This window comes from Carettochelys insculpta, chromosome 2 (assembly GCF_033958435.1).
Source record: "Carettochelys insculpta isolate YL-2023 chromosome 2, ASM3395843v1, whole genome shotgun sequence".
NCBI classification, from domain to species: Eukaryota; Metazoa; Chordata; order Testudines; family Carettochelyidae; genus Carettochelys; species Carettochelys insculpta.
Genome location: NC_134138.1, coordinates 129456137 through 129473218, shown reverse-complemented (window position 1 = coordinate 129473218; position 17082 = coordinate 129456137). Strand labels below are relative to the sequence as shown.

At 46.7% G+C, this 17082-nt stretch overlaps 2 protein-coding genes across 6 annotated transcripts in view; both read left to right on the top strand.

Moving 5' to 3' along the window:
* The window catches only part of LOC142009539 (ribosyldihydronicotinamide dehydrogenase [quinone]-like), an 85544-nt gene extending 83239 nt beyond the window's left edge, over window positions 1-2305 (top strand). For both annotated transcript variants that reach the window (XM_074987754.1, XM_074987751.1), the window contains one exon: window positions 790-2305. In XM_074987754.1, the coding sequence (XP_074843855.1) occupies window positions 790-1076 (287 nt within the window). In that variant the 3' untranslated portion in view covers window positions 1077-2305. The remainder of the gene's footprint in view (window positions 1-789) is intronic.
* A 4642-nt stretch (window positions 2306-6947) lies between these two features.
* Window positions 6948-17082, top strand: part of BPHL (biphenyl hydrolase like) — a 55772-nt gene continuing 45637 nt past the window's right edge. For 3 of the 4 annotated variants that reach the window (XM_074987746.1, XM_074987749.1, XM_074987747.1), the window contains exons 1-2: window positions 6948-7111; window positions 16641-16744. In XM_074987746.1, coding sequence (XP_074843847.1) covers window positions 6993-7111; window positions 16641-16744 — 223 coding nt within the window. In that variant the 5' untranslated portion in view covers window positions 6948-6992. Of the gene's footprint in view, window positions 7112-13077; window positions 14633-16640; window positions 16745-17082 lie in introns of those variants that run through there. The other variant, XM_074987748.1, reaches the window with a different exon arrangement.

The window sequence follows — 17082 nt, the reverse complement described above, 5'->3', positions numbered from 1 at the left end:
CTCTCTCCTGCCCTCTGCACCCACTTCCCTTCCCCACGCCTGCCCCATTCTTCCCCTCGCACCTCCATCTCCCTTGCCCAATTACCAGGAGGGGAGCTGCACACCAGCCTGGCTCCTTCCACCTCCCAAAGCTCTTCGTGTGCTTAGTGCTGCAGCTCCTCCAGCCCCTGATTCTGAGCCACCCGCACGAAGGCAGATCGCAGCTGCCACCCCCAGCCTGCCAGCGGACAGCAGCCTCTGACACCGCAGCTGCTGCTCAGCGTCATTGCAGGCAGCGGCAGCCAGATGCCGACATGCTCCGCTTACATGGGCTTTGGGGAGGAGAGCTCCCGCACTCTGCCACAGTCCCCTCTCCCCCCGCCCCCCCATGTGGCTCCCCACAACAGCAGCCCCAGCTGTTCTGACGGCTCCTCTGTCACCAGTCACGCCAGCCTCCGGCCCTGTCCAGCTCCAGCATCGGCTCCCAGGGCTCTGGTGAGTCACCAGCATTTATTTGAGCAGGGAGAGGCTGGCAGACATCATCCTGTGTCTCTAAATCCATTGTGAAATGGAGTCTTGCTGCTATGCAAATGATTAAAGATACAAGGAAATTGTGAAATCTCCTAGGTCAAAGAAGCAAACCAGCAGCAGATCCAGTAGCAGTGTCATGACATTCAGTCCTCTTCTTTAATCACTAGACCAACTGCACGCACAAAAGCCAATTTATAGACCTGTTCTGGGGAGAGACATTCAAAGAGAAAAGGGAGTTTGAACAATGCAGTCTTCATTTACTGGTCTTTCTTTTTGCAGATAACACCTCTATCCTCTCTGAAAAGCACCTGAATCTAGTGAGAGAAAACTTGGCTAAACAGTGGAAACATTGTGCTCGTAAACTGGGCTTTAGTGAGCCACAGATTGATGAAATTGACCATGACTACGAAAGAGATGGACTCAAAGAAAAAGTTTTCCAAATGCTGCAGAAATGGGTTATGAGCGAAGGCTACAAAGGGCCTACAGTGGGAAAGCTGGCCAAAGCCCTCTATGGCTGCAAGAGAATAGATCTCCTTAATGATTTGATAAAAATGAACCAGGAATAGATAAATTGGAAACGTGGTGGAAATGACTGATATTTTCTCTGAACATCCTCTTGTTGAGAACATGAAACATTGGTGTTAAAGTGCTGCATGAAAGACACCTGTCTAGAACATGCACATATTTCTGTCACACAGTATATATAGTATCCTGTAGTTCAAAACATTTAACTTTTGAGAAGACAGAACAATATGAAAACTCTGTCCCCAGGAAGGGGGTGGGGGGGAAAGGCACTTCTTTTTAGGGTGAAGATAGTAGGTTTATCCAATAAACTTTGTCCAAGGACTAAAAAAAAAAAATCCTAACACAAAATCTGAATTGTGTATGACATGAGAAGTATCATGGAAGGGAAGATGTCAATTTCGGGGGGGCGGGGATGGGGGAGGAATGTGAATATTGTGTTTTAAAGAAGTTTTGGAGTACTATCTCAAAGCGTGCCAGTAGTTGTATATAAAGTGACACAATTACTGCCTAAAAGAATCATGGCATTTCTGCACAACTCACATCAATGAACATGTATTGTGAATTTTATCACTCCCTATTTAAACTCAGGATTGAAAACAAAACCAAATGTCTGATTTCTTCAAAGTGCAGCTGATAACCACAGATCATCGTAGCGCATAGTGGCTTACTTTTTTAAACGCTCTTTTTATAACTTTAATAAAAATCCATTTTATAATGAAAATACAGAAGTTTTAAAAGATACAAAGTAGTGGTGCAAGTAACAGCAGTAATGATTATCGGGTATAGAAACTGCTGTGTAAATGGACATTAGAAAAGAATTGCCTTCTTGCAGGATTATGATAATATGTTTATTATGTATGTAGTTTACCTTCTGTGATGGAAGTAAATTTGGTGCTGTATGGTTTATATGAAAAGAGAAAGGAAAACAAATCTGTACCTGAGCCAAAGCAAAGACTTTGGAATATCATTGCGTCATTTCATTTTGGGCTAATTAACCAGAAGTGGAGATGCAGACTTTTAGTCACATTAGAGACAGAGCATACAAATTACAGAATTTCTTGGTGGAACTCACAAGGAAAAATTATCGTCCCACAAGTTTCCACTAAGAATAATTAGGCCAAACTACTCCTTTTGTGACCTCAACTAAAACCACAAATACATAACTTCCATCAAACTTTTTGGATCAGATAGTTCTCTCTTTGGCTTTTGAAAAATGATAAAAATAATTGTCATGGCCAAGCTAATAAAAGTCTAGCTTTAGTGGGCTTTAAACCTCTCAAGAATTTCAGTTTGTGACATAGCTGATGAATGTACTTGCTGGATGGATGTCATTTATTTAACTCATATCTCTGCTAAAAAGGAAAAGTTTTCTACCCACATAACCATCAGCTTCTCTATGATCCACATGGGTTTTCTGCTGTCCGCTCATGCAAATTCTAGCCATCCTCCAACTCCCAGGAGCAGGATCCCTCCTAAGGACACAGGGAGACCAACACAAATACAAAGGCTAATTGGTGCCATATCAAAACCAAGACAAAACTTTGATTTCAGGTAAGTTACAGAGACACAAAAGCTATCACACAAAACAGGGGCCCCTGTGCAGCGGCCTCTTTTGCCCTGCTTTGCCAGAGGATCTGGGCAGGGAAGTCCGTGGTTGCCTCAAGTGTCTGTGATGGTTGGCAGCTTGCTGCTCTGTCCCTACAGGCTGGCAGGCAGAGTTCTGCTTTCACTGTCTCTCTTCTTTTGTCTTCCCTCCATGCCGGCACTGGTTGCATGTATAATAGGGTGGGTCTAACTAAACCAGGCGTGTCCAACCTGTGGCCCAGAGGCCGCATGCGTCCCTGGACAGCTAGTAATGTGGCCCCACAAGATTGTAAACTTTTAACATTATTATGTGATTTATATACATTAACTATATTATATATTTTATATGTGGCCCAAGACAATTCCTCTTCACTCAGTGTGGCCCAGGCAAGCCAAAAGGTTGGACACCCATGAACTAAACTAAAGGTTTTCTTTAACTCCCCCTCTGCTGGAGAGCACTTTCTCTACTCCCTCACCATGAGAAGGTTACATCACTATAAGCTCAGATATGAATTTAAACTGCTGTAACTATACTGATATAACTCCCACATGGACACCCTTATTCCTGTCTAAGGTCTGGTCAATACTACAAAGTTCTGGGGGCATAGATCGCTATGTAAAGTAGGAATTCACACCTCCAGGCAGCATAGCTACTCTAGGAGGACCCCAGCGAAGTGTGCTGTCAGATGTGCAGTGACTAAAGTCTTCTCTACACTGGCAAGTTACAGTGCAGTAAGTCAGTTTCCAGTGGTGTAACTCTGAAGGTGTCCACACTGGTAAAGCATTTCATGCACACTCGCTCCATAGCTGCTGCTCTCTGGTTAAACCACCTCGAACAGCCACTCTGCTTGCTGCGGAGGGCCTCCTTTTCAGTACCTGTCCCACAATGCTAGTTCTTGCCTCTCTGGTCATGGGTTTGACCTCTACTGCCCTGCCCTCGAGTTACCAGCCCTCAGTCTTGCCCTTTACATTCTTTGGGAATTTTGAAAGTCCTCTTCCTGTTTGTTTAGCAATGTGTGGAGCACTCAATGCATCCTTCCAGGTGACCATGTCTGCTCCATGCACCAGGCGATCCTCCGACTGGAGCCATGCCGAGGTGCTGGAACTCATCAGTGTTTGGGGAGTGGAATCTGTCCTGTCCCAGCTGAACTCCAGCCATAGCAATTATGATACTTACAAACACATATCAAGATACATGACAAAATGGGACCAGGACCAGGATGCATTGCAGTGTAGGGTCAAAGTGTAAGATCTGCAAAACGCCTACCACAGGCCGTAGGAGGCAAACTGCCACTTTGGTGCTGTGCCTGGCACCTGCTGGTTCTGCAGTAAACTGTGCTTTAACCGGTATTCAATCAACCGGTACTCTCAGATAACAGGCATTAACAATAACTGCCACCAGGTGCTATCTTGGCACCTAGGTTTCTTCTTCCCGCGAGCTGTGCTGCTCGCAGGCGGTGAAGGGATCCTGACCCACTCGAGCCAGTGATGCCAGATCCCCTTCTTCAGCAGGAACTGGTGCTGGGACATGGGTGGGGAGTTGAGGTAAGGCTGCTGCATCCACTGCTCCGCATCCCTCCCTAGGCCTGGGCTGCTGAGGCTCCAGGGCTGCTCGGCAACTGCCACCAGTGGGGGGGAGGGGAGGAAGGGGAGAGTGCACCACCCCAACACCATGCAACAGCACAGCCTGGGGCCTGAGCCACTGAGGGGCTGCTGTGAGAAGGTGACAAGATAGGTGGCCAGAGCATATGGAGCCAGCCCCCCACCCCATGGCAACACAGGCCAGAGACTGAGCCACAGGGAGCAGCTGACCCCTAGTGGGGAGTGCAGAGTGAGCTGCATAGGTGGAGATGCTGCTCCCGGGACCGGGCTGCCAAGGGCTTTAGGGAGGGGCATGCTGCTGTAGTGTTGCCCCCAGGTGGCAAAGGGTTCCTCTCTGTTATCCATAATATTTTAATATCCGGCAACCTCCTGGGCCCAAGACTGCTGGACATGGAAGCATTTACTGTATAAAAAAAACAGGAGGACACGCATAGTGGTGAGCCCACTTCACCTCTGCAGACCTCCGTAGATGCTTCAGTGTCTGAGGGGCCATCCCAGAGTGGCCCAAGCTAGGAGAAAGGCATTATGGAGAAGGGTGCTGAGGTGGAGGAGGGACCCAGAGCCAGAGGATGACTCAGCACCCACAGATGCATGCGGTCAGGGTGTTGCACCGGGTAATCGTCTTTGATTTAAGTTGTTGGGGGCAGAGGGGTTGCAGAAAGCAGGTTTGGGTCTGCATGGTACTGCTACTGACAGGCTGACTCCAACACAGAACGGGGTATTGAGGGACTCTAGCACTTCAGAGTCATTGGCCTAACAGCTCTCATGGAAAGTGTTGTACAGATGCTGGGCAATCCACCTCTGCAGGTTCTTTGGCAGAGCTGCTGTGATTGAAACACTCAGCAGAACCATCACGACAAACGATATATGGCAGAAGTCAGTTCTGTAGACCAAAAAAAAAAAAAAGCCAGCAATGTCTACACTGTTCTTTGTTGACCAGAGGTGACTGGTGAGGTGTGGGTTCAGGGGGCTGTATCGGCCACATATCTCCCCCAGCCCAGGGAAGGGCCAGAACAACCCACTTTGGCCCAGCCTCCACCTCTCCCTGCCCCACTCCACTCTTTCCCCCAGCCAAGGCAGCTCTGGGGACTAGTAAAGCACTCACCAGCAATGGGGAGGGGGAAAATGCAGCAAGGCAACCCCAGCTTGCACTGCTCTCTGGCTGCACTGCACAACCTTCTGGGAGCATGGGGGAGATCCCAGCTCCTTCACTGAAGCAGTGCAGCTGGAGAGCAGCATGAGCTGGAGCCACTTTCTTGCATTTCTCTCTTCCCTGCTTCCAGGAACTGCAAGGGAGGAGTTGATCTTCACTGCTTCCGCAGCCCCAGCTTGCTAGTCTCCCCACTGGCTGGCCCCTTCCAACTTGGGGATGCACGTGACTGCTTGTGCACCCCACACATGCCACCTCAATTGTTGAAAATAAAGGGAGGTGAAAAGAAAAAAGTCTCCCCTAGAGGTGGACGTTTGTGTTGCGAAAACAGGGCATTTTTTTCCAACAAAAGTTGCATTGCAATGTGTATGCTCTGTTTTCTCACCAAAAGGCAGTTTTTGGCAAAAAAAACTGAGTAGTGTTGACAAAGCTATGGTTGGTTTAAAAATCACATTGCAAGGTCAACTTGTGCAACTAGGGGCTTTTCTACACTTCCACCTTCCTTGGAAGGAAGGATGGTAAGTAGGGTGTTGGGAGTTTACTAATGAAGTGCTATGATGCATACACAGCACTTCATTAAGTGAATTCCGCCCCACGGCAACTTTGAACTTTTAATCTTTGAAGTACCAGCACGCGTCTAGCTGTGCCTCACCCGCCGGTACTTTGAAGTGCCAGGTCAACTTCAAAGTCCCTTTACTCCTCAAAATTTTAAGTTTAAAACTTTGAAGTTGCCACGGGGGTGGGGGAGGGATTTGCTTAATGAAGTGCTGGTATGCACGGCAGCACTTCATTAGTGAACTCCCAACACCCTACTTACCATCCTCCCTTCAAAGGAAGGTGGTAGTGTAGACAAGCCCTAGGTGGGCTACCCGGGCCTCACTCTCCCTGGAGAGGGCTACCTTGCCCTGGTATTTGTGGCTTTTTCTTATATAGCTGCCTATTACTCCCCACTCCCATTTGTCACACTTTCCCTCTGCCCACCCTTGAAATGGCTGTCTGGCGGCTCAGATTAGAGGACTGCGGAACATTAGGACTGTAAGGGGCCTTGAGAAGTCATGAGCCCAGTCCTCTGCCATCTCGGTAGGACCAAGTACCGTCTAGTCCATCCTCAGTGGGTGTCTGTCTAACCTGCTCCTAAATATCGCCAGCGATGGAGATTCCACACCCTCCCCAGGCAACTGCAGGGCTTAGCCGCCCTGACAGCTAGGAAGTGTTTCCCAACGTCCAACGCCCATTGCTTCTGCCCTGTCCCCAGAGGCCAAGGCGACGACCACAGCGTGTGCCACATGGGCGCAGCTCGGCACAACGGGCCCCAACGCCTCCGTGGAGGGTTGGCCCTGAGGTGCGGGGCTGTGAAACTCCGGGCAAGTCAACAGCGCCTTCCGGGAGGCGGGGGGAGGAGGAGCAGCAGGGGAGCGGCCCTGCGGCCGCTGGTGCCGCGGGCCCTCTGCTGCGGAAGGGTGAACACTCCCCAGCGACCAGCGCCTGCCCAGTCCTGCTTAGCTGCCAGCAGCCCGCAGCCCGACGAGCGGCGCGTGGGGGAGGCGGCAGGCGGGAGCTGGGGGCCGGGGGCGGGTCTGTGGAGCGCCGCGCCGAGCCGAGCCGAGCCGCCGGGGCAGGAATGGCTGGGCGGGGCGCTGGCGGGGCGCTGCTGCGCCTTCACCGCTCCCCGCTGCCCCTGCCATGGCGCCGGGCGCCGCCGCTCGCGCTCCGGGGACCTGCCGCCGCCGCCTCCTACGGGTAACGCGGGCCCCGGCTCTGCCTCGCCAGGCCGCGGCGCTGCCAGCGCGGAGCTGCCCCCTCTTGGCGCTTTGGGGACAGCTGTGGCGGTGGGGAGCTGGGCTTTGGCAGGCGGCGCTGCGGGGGGGGGGGCGCCTCATTGCCTTAGCTTCCCTCTTCTGACCTCAGGAGCTGCCACTGCTCTCCGCCCCCACGCCCCGTTCTCTGGGCTGAGTCCCCCCCGCCAACTCCTGGTTGGGGGCCAGGCAGCACCCCAGCCCCTCTCCTTGGGGGCCAGCCGCCTCCTGGGAGCAGCCAGGGTTGCTACGCGGTGGGGTGGGGAAGAATGGGTGCCAAAGGGAAAGTTGGCAGCTCAGTTTAAAAGTTGCCCCTTGCTCCATGCCAGGGTCCTCCGTGGCCCCGGTGTGGGTCTGGAGCAGGGCTGCAACTGAAGTGTCCCTCCCTCCTCGTTCACGAATCGCATACCCCTTTCTGCAGGGTGCAGGACTGTGGCATGGTCTGTAGGCACAATAAAAATGTGGTTCCAACCTATGGAGGGGGCAAAGTTGAGCCAGGCTGTCGGGGGCAGAGTACAAGTGTGCTAGAAGTAGAACCACTGCCCAGGCTGCTGAGCATGACTTGTTGTAATGATTAGAAGCTCAGGGCTATGGGTCTGTAGCCTTTGGCCCTCCCTACGTTAACAGGTAGGAAATGTTTTTAAATGTTGGTTTATAAAAACAAGTTTTCTGCGTACCTACACGGTTTTGTTGGGAGGTGTGAAGTGAGGCATTGCTTCCTTGGAACAGGTTTCAGTCTCTGTTCACATTTCACTCCAATGCCATACTTAATGTTGTCCAGTATAACTAGGCAGAAAACTGGCTTCTGAGCCCCCACAAGTTCGGGCAGAAGGGGTTAAGGGGAGTCAGACCACACACTTTTGAACCACAGTTTCTCTGCCCAGTGAGCTGGAACCTTCCTAGTGACGTCTTTCATAGAATCATAGAATGTTAAGACTGGAAGGAATCTTGAGAAGTCATTGATCGGGTCCAGCCCTCTGCCCTCATGGCAGGACCAAGTACTGTCTAGAGCATCCCTGATAGACATTTATCTAACCTGTTCTTAAATATCTCCAGAGATGGAGATTCCACAACCTCTCTAGTCTTTGTCCCATTTAAACACCACCTCCCCTTTCCCCACGTTTTTCCCCCTGCAACAGCACAGCTGGGCCAATAATTGCCATTTCATTAACAAACTATCATGCCTCTGTGGGGCAATGATCTATCTGTTCCAGTGCATACTGTCAGCTCTTTGACCCTATCAAAATCAAGGAGGAGGATAGAAAGAACAGAGACTTTCTAAGGGCTTGTCTGCATCTGAATGAAAATCAGCACTCCAGAAGTCGACCTTCCAGGGGCTGATGTAGCATGTCTAGTAGGGATAGGCTAAATGGACTGCTTGTCACTCTCCTATTGACCCCAGTATGCTATGGGGTTGCAAGGAGTAAGGGAAGTCAATGAGAGGGTTTCTCCTGTTAACCTCCCACTGCGGGGATGCCACAAAAATTAAGCTTAAGATACATGGACTCCAGCTACATTGTTCACATAGCTGGTGATGCACCTCTTCAGTTGGCTTTCTCCCTAAGTGTAGGCCTGCTCAAAGATGCATAGGAGGGAGAAACAAAACTGCAGATTTTATCTTGGCAGTCATAAAAGACACACATGAGGTGGTTGTTCAGCAAAGGCAATAATATAGCTGTTTTCTGTGCTTTAATAATAATTTTATAATATGCCTAATGTTCTTTGATAAGACAATAATGCTCTGAATGTTACCTGTTCTAATTAGAGAGTGAAATTAAGTCCTCAGTCCTGTTGGGGGAAAAAACTGGTTAATTTTTTTTTTTTGAGATTAGCATTTTCATTTACTGATTCTACAGTCTTTTCTCCCACTAGTTACATGTTAACTTCACAGTAATGTGGTGATTTGTTGAGTTTGTGGTAGAGTACCTTACTTGATCTTCATCCAGATAAAAAAGTCTGTGTATACTTGCTATGAAATTCCAGGAGTGTAGACTTTCTTTTTTTTTTTTTTTTTTTTAACTAGGCTCAAGAGCAAGTGTGAGGCAGCATCCATTCAGCCTAAGGTCATTCTACATGAAATTAGTAAAAGGTCAGAAGGAAGGGCAATAGAATTTGTAAGTGCACCATGAAACAGGAAAGCAGTACAGTATAGTTTCTCCCCCAAAAGTCTGTAAAAACACTTAAGTGCCCACTAAAAAAGACACCAGGAGGATACCTTGTTGTGTTTTGCCAGTAAAGTTAGGCAAACTTTTGCTTTTTCTTTTCTTTTTAAAATGCTTCCAAGCAATGGGAAAGTATATGTCCCTACAAGGATTAGTTAAAATTGAGTTGAGGTGCTCCGTTGCCATGATGTAGCTTTCTTGTACAACCCTCTCCCCACATGGAACCGCCCCTACCCTGAGTCTCCCATCCCCAGGTGCCCTTTAGGGAGGGCAGGGGTGGCTGAAGTCCTCCTCCCCCTCTGCCACCACCCCTCCCTCAATTCAGACAGGAACATTGCTGTCATAGAAAGTAAGTTTCTCTCAGCCTTAATGCTTTAGTAACAAAGAGGAAGCCGTGCTAGTCTATACACTATCAAAACAAAAAGCAGTCAAGTAGCACTTTAAAGACTAGCAAAATGGTTTATTAGGTGAGCTTTCGTGGGACAGACCCACTTCTTCAGACCAGTTCTTCTGGTCTGAAGAAGTGGGTCTGTCCCACGAAAGCTCACCTAACAAACCATTTTGCTAGTCTTTAAAGTGCTACTTGACTGCTTTTTGTTTTAATGCTTTAGAGTAGCATTCCTACCAGAAAGCAAATAAAACTCCCATTGACCAAAATAGAGCAAAACTTTCACTTGCCATATTTAAGACAGGTAAAACAGTACAATGAATAACCACTAGGTGTCCAAATGTTAAGAAATCAATATGTGTTTTTTGTTTTTTAAAGTTAGACGAGAACTGCAACTATTAGGGTATAAAGTCTCAGAGGTGTAGCCATTTTAGTGTGTACCTGCAAAAAACAAAGAGGATTCATGTGACACCTTAGAGACTAACAGATTTATTATGCCATCCTGTGCCAGCAATGCCCTTCTGCTATGTACATCGGACAAACTAGATAAACACTTCACCAAAGAATGAATAGTATCGGAGGGGTAGCTGTGTTAGTCTGGATCTGTAACAGCAACGAAGGGTCCTGTGGCACCTTATAGACTAACAGAAAAGTTTTGAGCATGAGCTTTTGTGAGCACAGACTCACTTCAAAGTGAGTCTGTGCTCACGAAAGCTCATGCGCAAAACTTTTCTGTTAGTCCCTTGGTTGCTATTACAAAGAATGAATGGAGACAGAGCAGTCATTAAGAACATAAGAATGTAAGAACGGCCATACTGGGTCAGACCAAAGGTCCATCCAGCCCAGTATCCCGTCTGCCGACAGCAGCCAATGCCAGGTGCCCCAGAGAAGGAGAAGAGAAGACAATGAACAAGTGATTTATCTCCTGCCATCCGTCTCCTGCCCTTGTACTGAAGGCTAGGGCACCATACTTTACCCCTGGCTAATAGCCATTTATGGACCTAACCTGCAAAAATTTATCGATCTCTTTTTTAAACCCTAATAGAGTCCTGGCCTTCACAGCCTCCTCCAGCAAGGAGTTCCACAGGTTGACTGTGCTGTGTGAAGAAAAATTTCCTTTTATTAGTTTTGAACCTACTACCCATCAATTTCATTTGGTGTCCCCTAGTTCTTGTATTATGGGAAAAGGTAAATAATTTTTCTATATTCACTTTCTCCACACCATTAGGAATCACCATTCCATTAGGAATCTGAATACACATATACCTGTCAGAGAGCATTTCAAAGGCCTGGGCCATTCTGTTAAAGACCTGAGAATATACATTCTACAACAAAGAGCCTTTTAAAAGCAGATTACAAAGGGAGGTATGTGAACTGGAGTTCATGATCAAGTTTGATATGCTTGGCCTCAGTAGAGATGGCAGTTACCTCTCGCATTACAAGGACTGTGTCCCTTTCTTTGATACTCGTTAACGATCTCAGGCAGGACACTTATTAGTATCTCATACCCCTCAGCCCCGCTGCAGTCCTAGGTATCTGATTTGTCAGGTTTTATTTCAATTTTTGGACCTCTTTGTTATGTAACGGTTAGTCTGTACTGCAAATGATGTATGTCCAGCTCTGAAGAAGTGGGTCTGCCCCACAAAAGATCATCACCTAATAAATTATTTTGTTAGCCTTTAAAGTGCTACATGACTGCTGGTTTGTTTTGTTAGACTACTGTAATCCCTCAGTTTATGTGGAGATTGTGTCCTGGGCAACCTCTGCATAAACCAAATTTTGATGTAAATTGGAGGGCAGGGTTGGGGAGGTCCCCAGAATTCCCCTGTCTGGGGGAAGTCGGGGGAGCAGCCACACAGGCCCCAGCTTCTCCCAGCTGGGATCACACAGCTGCTTGTGCTGTGGTTTCTCTGAGCTGGGGGCTGGAGGGGGTTGGTTTTGATTTGCAATTAACGTGTGATAACTTGAGGTAAGTGCAAATCAAAACTGTGCTCCTTGAGGGTTTACTGTACAGACTAACACAGCTACCTTTCTGTTACTAAGATTTATTATGGCATAACTTTCATGGGTAAAACCTACTTCATCAGATGAATTGGAGTGGAAGTTTCAGAGGTAGGGTGTGTATACGTGCATATGGACATAAATTAATTAGAAGACAAAATTCAAATTCCTGTGTGTTTTTGCGTTATATAAGTGCCTAATACAGAGCTGTGCTTGAAGACAAAAAACATACGGTGAAACTCTACAAGTGTTGTAGTTAAAGAGCATTAGCAACATCAAAATATAGCATTCTGTAATGAAAACAAAATGTAGAAAGAACAGCTTCACTACTAAATAGTAACAGAGAGGAAGCCGTGCTAGTCTATACACTATCAAAACAAAAAGCAGTCAAGTAGCACTTTAAAGATTAGCAAAATAGTTTATTAGATGAGCTTTTGTGGGACAGACCCACTTCTTCAGACTATAGCCAGACATAGTCATAGTCATAGCCATTGTCTGGCTATGGTCTGAAGAAGTGGGTCTGTCCCACGAAAGCTCACCTAATAAACTATCTTGCTAGTCTTTAAAGTGCTACTTGACTGCTTCTTGTTTTGATAGTTTCACCACTGTTTCATATTTGGTGCAGTTAAAAGGGTGGTATTAAACTAAGAAATTAGTCTTTTATCCTCTCATACAATACATGACTTATTGTCAAAAAAGCAAAGCCTTTTAAAATTACTTAAACTTGCAGTTGCCATTGCTGTTCTCCCAAGTCATTTTAAGGTTATCCATTGACAATTTCACAATGTATAGATTATAGAATTATAATATTTTCTCAGTCAGTCGGTTGTCCTTACAGACTTAGTTATCCGCACCAGCTCTGGCAAAGCCCCTGGGATGGACGGTATTGCTGCTGAAATTTTCAAAGTGGCAGGACCAGTGTCATTTAAAGCCTCTCACAACATCTTGATCAGCAGCTGGGAAGAAGACGGCATGCCCAAAGACTTTAAGGATGCCATAGTCATCTCACTCTTCAAGAACAAGGGCAACAAAGATGACTCTGGAAATTACCAGGGCATTTCCCTTCTCTGTACTGCTGGGAAGATCTTGGCTTGAGTCATCCTCAACCTTCTGATCACCAGCATCTCAGGAGAACCTACCAGAGGCACAGTGTGGTTTTCACCCAGGCCGTAGCACCATTGACATGAATTTTGCTGTTTGTCAGGTCCAGGAAAAGTGCATATAGCAGAACTTGGATCTGTAGGCTGTCTTTATAGACCTGACCAAGGCATTTGACACCGTCAACAGAGAAGCCCTGTGGATTACGCTGTCAAAACTTGGCTGCCCGAGAAGATTCGTTAATCTCATACGCCTGTTCCACAGTGACATGACTGGCTTTGTTCTTCCAAATGGTGAGTCCTCAGATCCATTTGAGATATCCAGTGGTGTGAAGCAAGGGTGTGTGCTGGCCCCAGTGTTATTCAACCTCTTTTTCACGTGTGTCCTCAGCCACACAGTTAGGGACCTGGACCCTGGAGTCTACATAAAATACAGGCTTGATGGGTCACTTTTCAACCTTCGTCGTCTGAATGCTAAAACCAAGACACTTGAGAGGCTCATCCTGGAAGCCTTTTTTGCTGCCGACTGTGCGCTTAAGGCACACAAGGAATCTGATCTCCAGCTCATCGTCAACAAGTTTGCTGATGCCACTCACCTCTTTGGTTTGACCATCAGCCTAGGAAAGACCGACGTACTGTTTCAACCTGCTCCAGGATCTGCTGTTCTCCCCACTTCAATCTTTATTGAAGGAACAGAGTTAAAAACAGTACAGGAATTTGAATACCTTGGCAGTGTGATAGCCGACGATGGCTCCCTTGACAAAGAAATCAGTGCCAGAATCTGCCAGGCCAGCCAGGCACTAGGATGTCTGAGAGTGCGAGTGTTCAATCAGCACAATATCTGACAGTGCACAAAATTGAAAGTGTACAAGGCTGTAGTCCTGATCAGTCTGCTGGATGGGTGTGAGACCTGGACCTTGTACAGAAAACATATAAAATTGCTGGAGTGCTTCCACACACTCAGACTGAGGTCAGTACTGCACATTTGATGGCAGGACAGAGTTATGAACCTGGAAGTCCTGGACAGAGCAGGAACCATGAGCACTGAAGCCCTGATTCGGAAAGCCCAGCTTCACTGGACAGGGCACATCATGTGAATGGAGGAGTCAAGAATCCGTAAGCATCTCCTCTACAGTGAACTCTCCCTGGGCAAAAGGAATCAAGGTAGGCCTCGCAAGAGGTATAAAGACTGCGTGAAGGCCAAGATTGCTCATGTTGGTTTAAAACCAGATCAGCTAGAGCAGCATGCGAAAGACTGAACATGCTAGCGTGCTCTCGTACAACATGCATATGACAACTTCGAAGAGCAGCGACGCGTACGCCTCAATGATGCTCGTGAGAGGAAGAAAGCAACAGCAGCAGCCACACCAACAGAGCCAGGAGAATTCCCTTGCCCCCACCGTGAACACCCATGCTGTTTAAAGCTTGGACTCCTCAGCCACATGCAAGTCCACAACCGATGAGCCTGTGCAAGCTCAATACATCATCGTCGGACACAATGGACTACCTTGTTGTGTTATAAGATACTTGGGTGCACAGTAATGACAGCTGCATAAGATCTTACAGAGAGTCGAATGGAAGAAAACTCCCTCACTTATATAACTGAGTTCTCAGGCAGGCAGAGGAGACATTTCCACAAAAGTAAAAGGAATCAAATTATCTTGCCTCTTCAATGGGGAATAGTTATGTACGCCATTTCTTCAGTATAGAGTAAGATTTTTGCTTTGCAGAACAGAAACAGAGATCATGACTCAAAATCTCTGCTCCAGCCTCTTGAAATGGACAGACTTCAACAGTCAGTTGAAAGAGACCCAAAGGTGAAAAAATAATCACTTGTACTGCACCATGTTTCTGTGTTCACGGATTATACTTTCAAAGCATTTAGTGTCTAAAACCAACTAATATTCCAAATAGTAATATATGTAGCTATATTAAAAATAAAATTAATTTACATTTCCATAAATATGTCGTGGGTTAGCAGAGGTGTTCCCGTCAAAGTAACAATGATTGTTCTAAGAATTAACTGTAGATGGTATCAGAATTCCAAACTATGCAAATACATATAATACCTTCATGCTTTAGACTTTCTACTCTGTTCATCTTCCTATGCTTGTGACTGACATTAGTTATCTTAAGGGTTTGCTTTGCTACTCTTCCTGTTGGCACATTTTACATAGCAATATATTTTCTAATTGAACAATACCCTCTGCTCAAATTACATGGAGTTGAATTGTATGATGAAAGTCCCCCACCCCCATCAGTTTTTTCATTGCACAACTAGTAGAACATAGGTAATGTAACCATAAACCACAATCTGTTATGTACCAAGAGAGGATGAGTTTCCATGCAACAACAGCAGCCAGTTCAGTAATACAGCAACAATTCCTTTTAATATTTTTGTTTATTTTAACACACTTCTGTAGGCACTTAAAGCTGAAGACACACTGATTTTTTTTCCTTAAAATCTTTTATTATTGCACCACCATCAGTGTCACGTGTGAACGTACCGAAGCTATCACAGTTTAACGTGATTACAACACTGTAGTTTAAACAATTGCTGCAGGTTGCACCTTCTTGGTCTGGCATGCCTGGGACCTGACAGGTCCTGAGCAAGAGAATTTGTGGGACCAGGGGAGGTCCAGGACTACTGCTGCCATGTGGCCCTGTGTTCCTGGGGCTGCTGCAGCCCCAGCCTCCTGCTCCATCAGGACTCTGACCCCATGCTCCCGGGGCTGTTGTGGGGCTCCAGCCACTGCAAGGCTGCGGCGTAGGGAGGGGACTGTGGCCCAGGACCTGCAGATAGTGGTCCAGCCTGAGCCACAGACTCTCTGGTCCTGGAACATCTGTGGCAGACCACATATGTTTCCAGATGAGAGGTTACTGGATTTAAGAGGTGCAGCCTGTAGCAGCAGAGACTACTCTGGAAGTGTTACCTCCTTGCACTTAGGGGAGATAATGTATTCCTATCCTTAGGATGCTGGCTTAGCTATACTGGCTAGTTCCTGTGAGGTGCAAAGACAATTCTCTGCCTAGTCTTCTGACTCACGTACTCAAGGGGCAAAGAAGAATAGTAAATAGGAATGCAGTGCCCCTTCAACCTGCATGCTTGTACTCAGGTACTGTGCTCAGGGCAGCAAGAGGAGTGCCCTATTCTCCATTTGCTTCCCTGTGTGGATAAGCTGTCCATCTCACAAACTAGACCCAACCGTTTTTCTGTTTCTGTTCCTAACTATATCTGCCACTTAATTTGGGCATTGTATGGAACAAGTGCTGAAAGGTGATATACTAAGGATTATAACAAAATTCCAGTGACTTAGTAACAATGCTGCACACCTCCAACAACCAGGCTAACAAGGTCATTCAAAACTTAGAACTTACCTCTTCATTTTGTGGTGCTCCCAGTGTTCTGACTTGCCACAGAGCCCTGGTCCACACTCAAGCAATGTCCTGTTCTGTGCCAGAGAGGGTAGAAAGTGACTTCTGCAGGTTATTTTGATGCGGGGGGAGGGAGGAGAGTGGCAGTGTTCGTTTCTTTTATAACTTTATGCAAGCTCGCAAAGTTTCTTTAATTCCAAAAGATATAAATTACCTTAAAAGACACTTCGCAGAACTGCACAGGGTTATAAAGTAAAACTGTCATCGGCCTGATTTCTCATATAATGTGCCTCTATTTTCCAGTAGCAGTTTCTGTTTGATTCTTTCTCTCACACACCCACGCACAAACCCATCCCAAAAGAAAGGAACTGTGCTGTGGTGGCTAGCACCAGTAATACGGTATAGTCATTGTATGACTGCACTATAATGAATCATTTTCTTTTCTTCTAGTACTTCGATAACATCTGCTAAAATCCAAGTCAATGGAGTGCACCTGCATTACCGACAGACAGGACGAGGAGATCATGCAGTTCTGCTGCTTCCTGGGATGTTGGGTCAGGAGTTTTTTGTTATATTAGGACTTTACATCAGTACTTGTTTTCTTGCTTTTTCTAAAGCCATTTTGTATTCTTTTTGTAAGATCTTTCCCAGCAACTTTTTATGCATTCCTTTTTAAAAGTTAGAGTTTGTTACAGACGACAGAGTGAGGAAACATGGTAAACAGTTACCAAGTTTTACAATAATATTCTTATTTAAAACACCAGAAACCTTTGAGACGCAAATGTTCTAGATCTGAATCTCCATTGTCTAGCACCTTCTGGAATGGCTCAAAGAGCCCAAAGTGGGTGATTTAGATTATGTCTACACAGGCATGGAAGTCAATCACAGATAC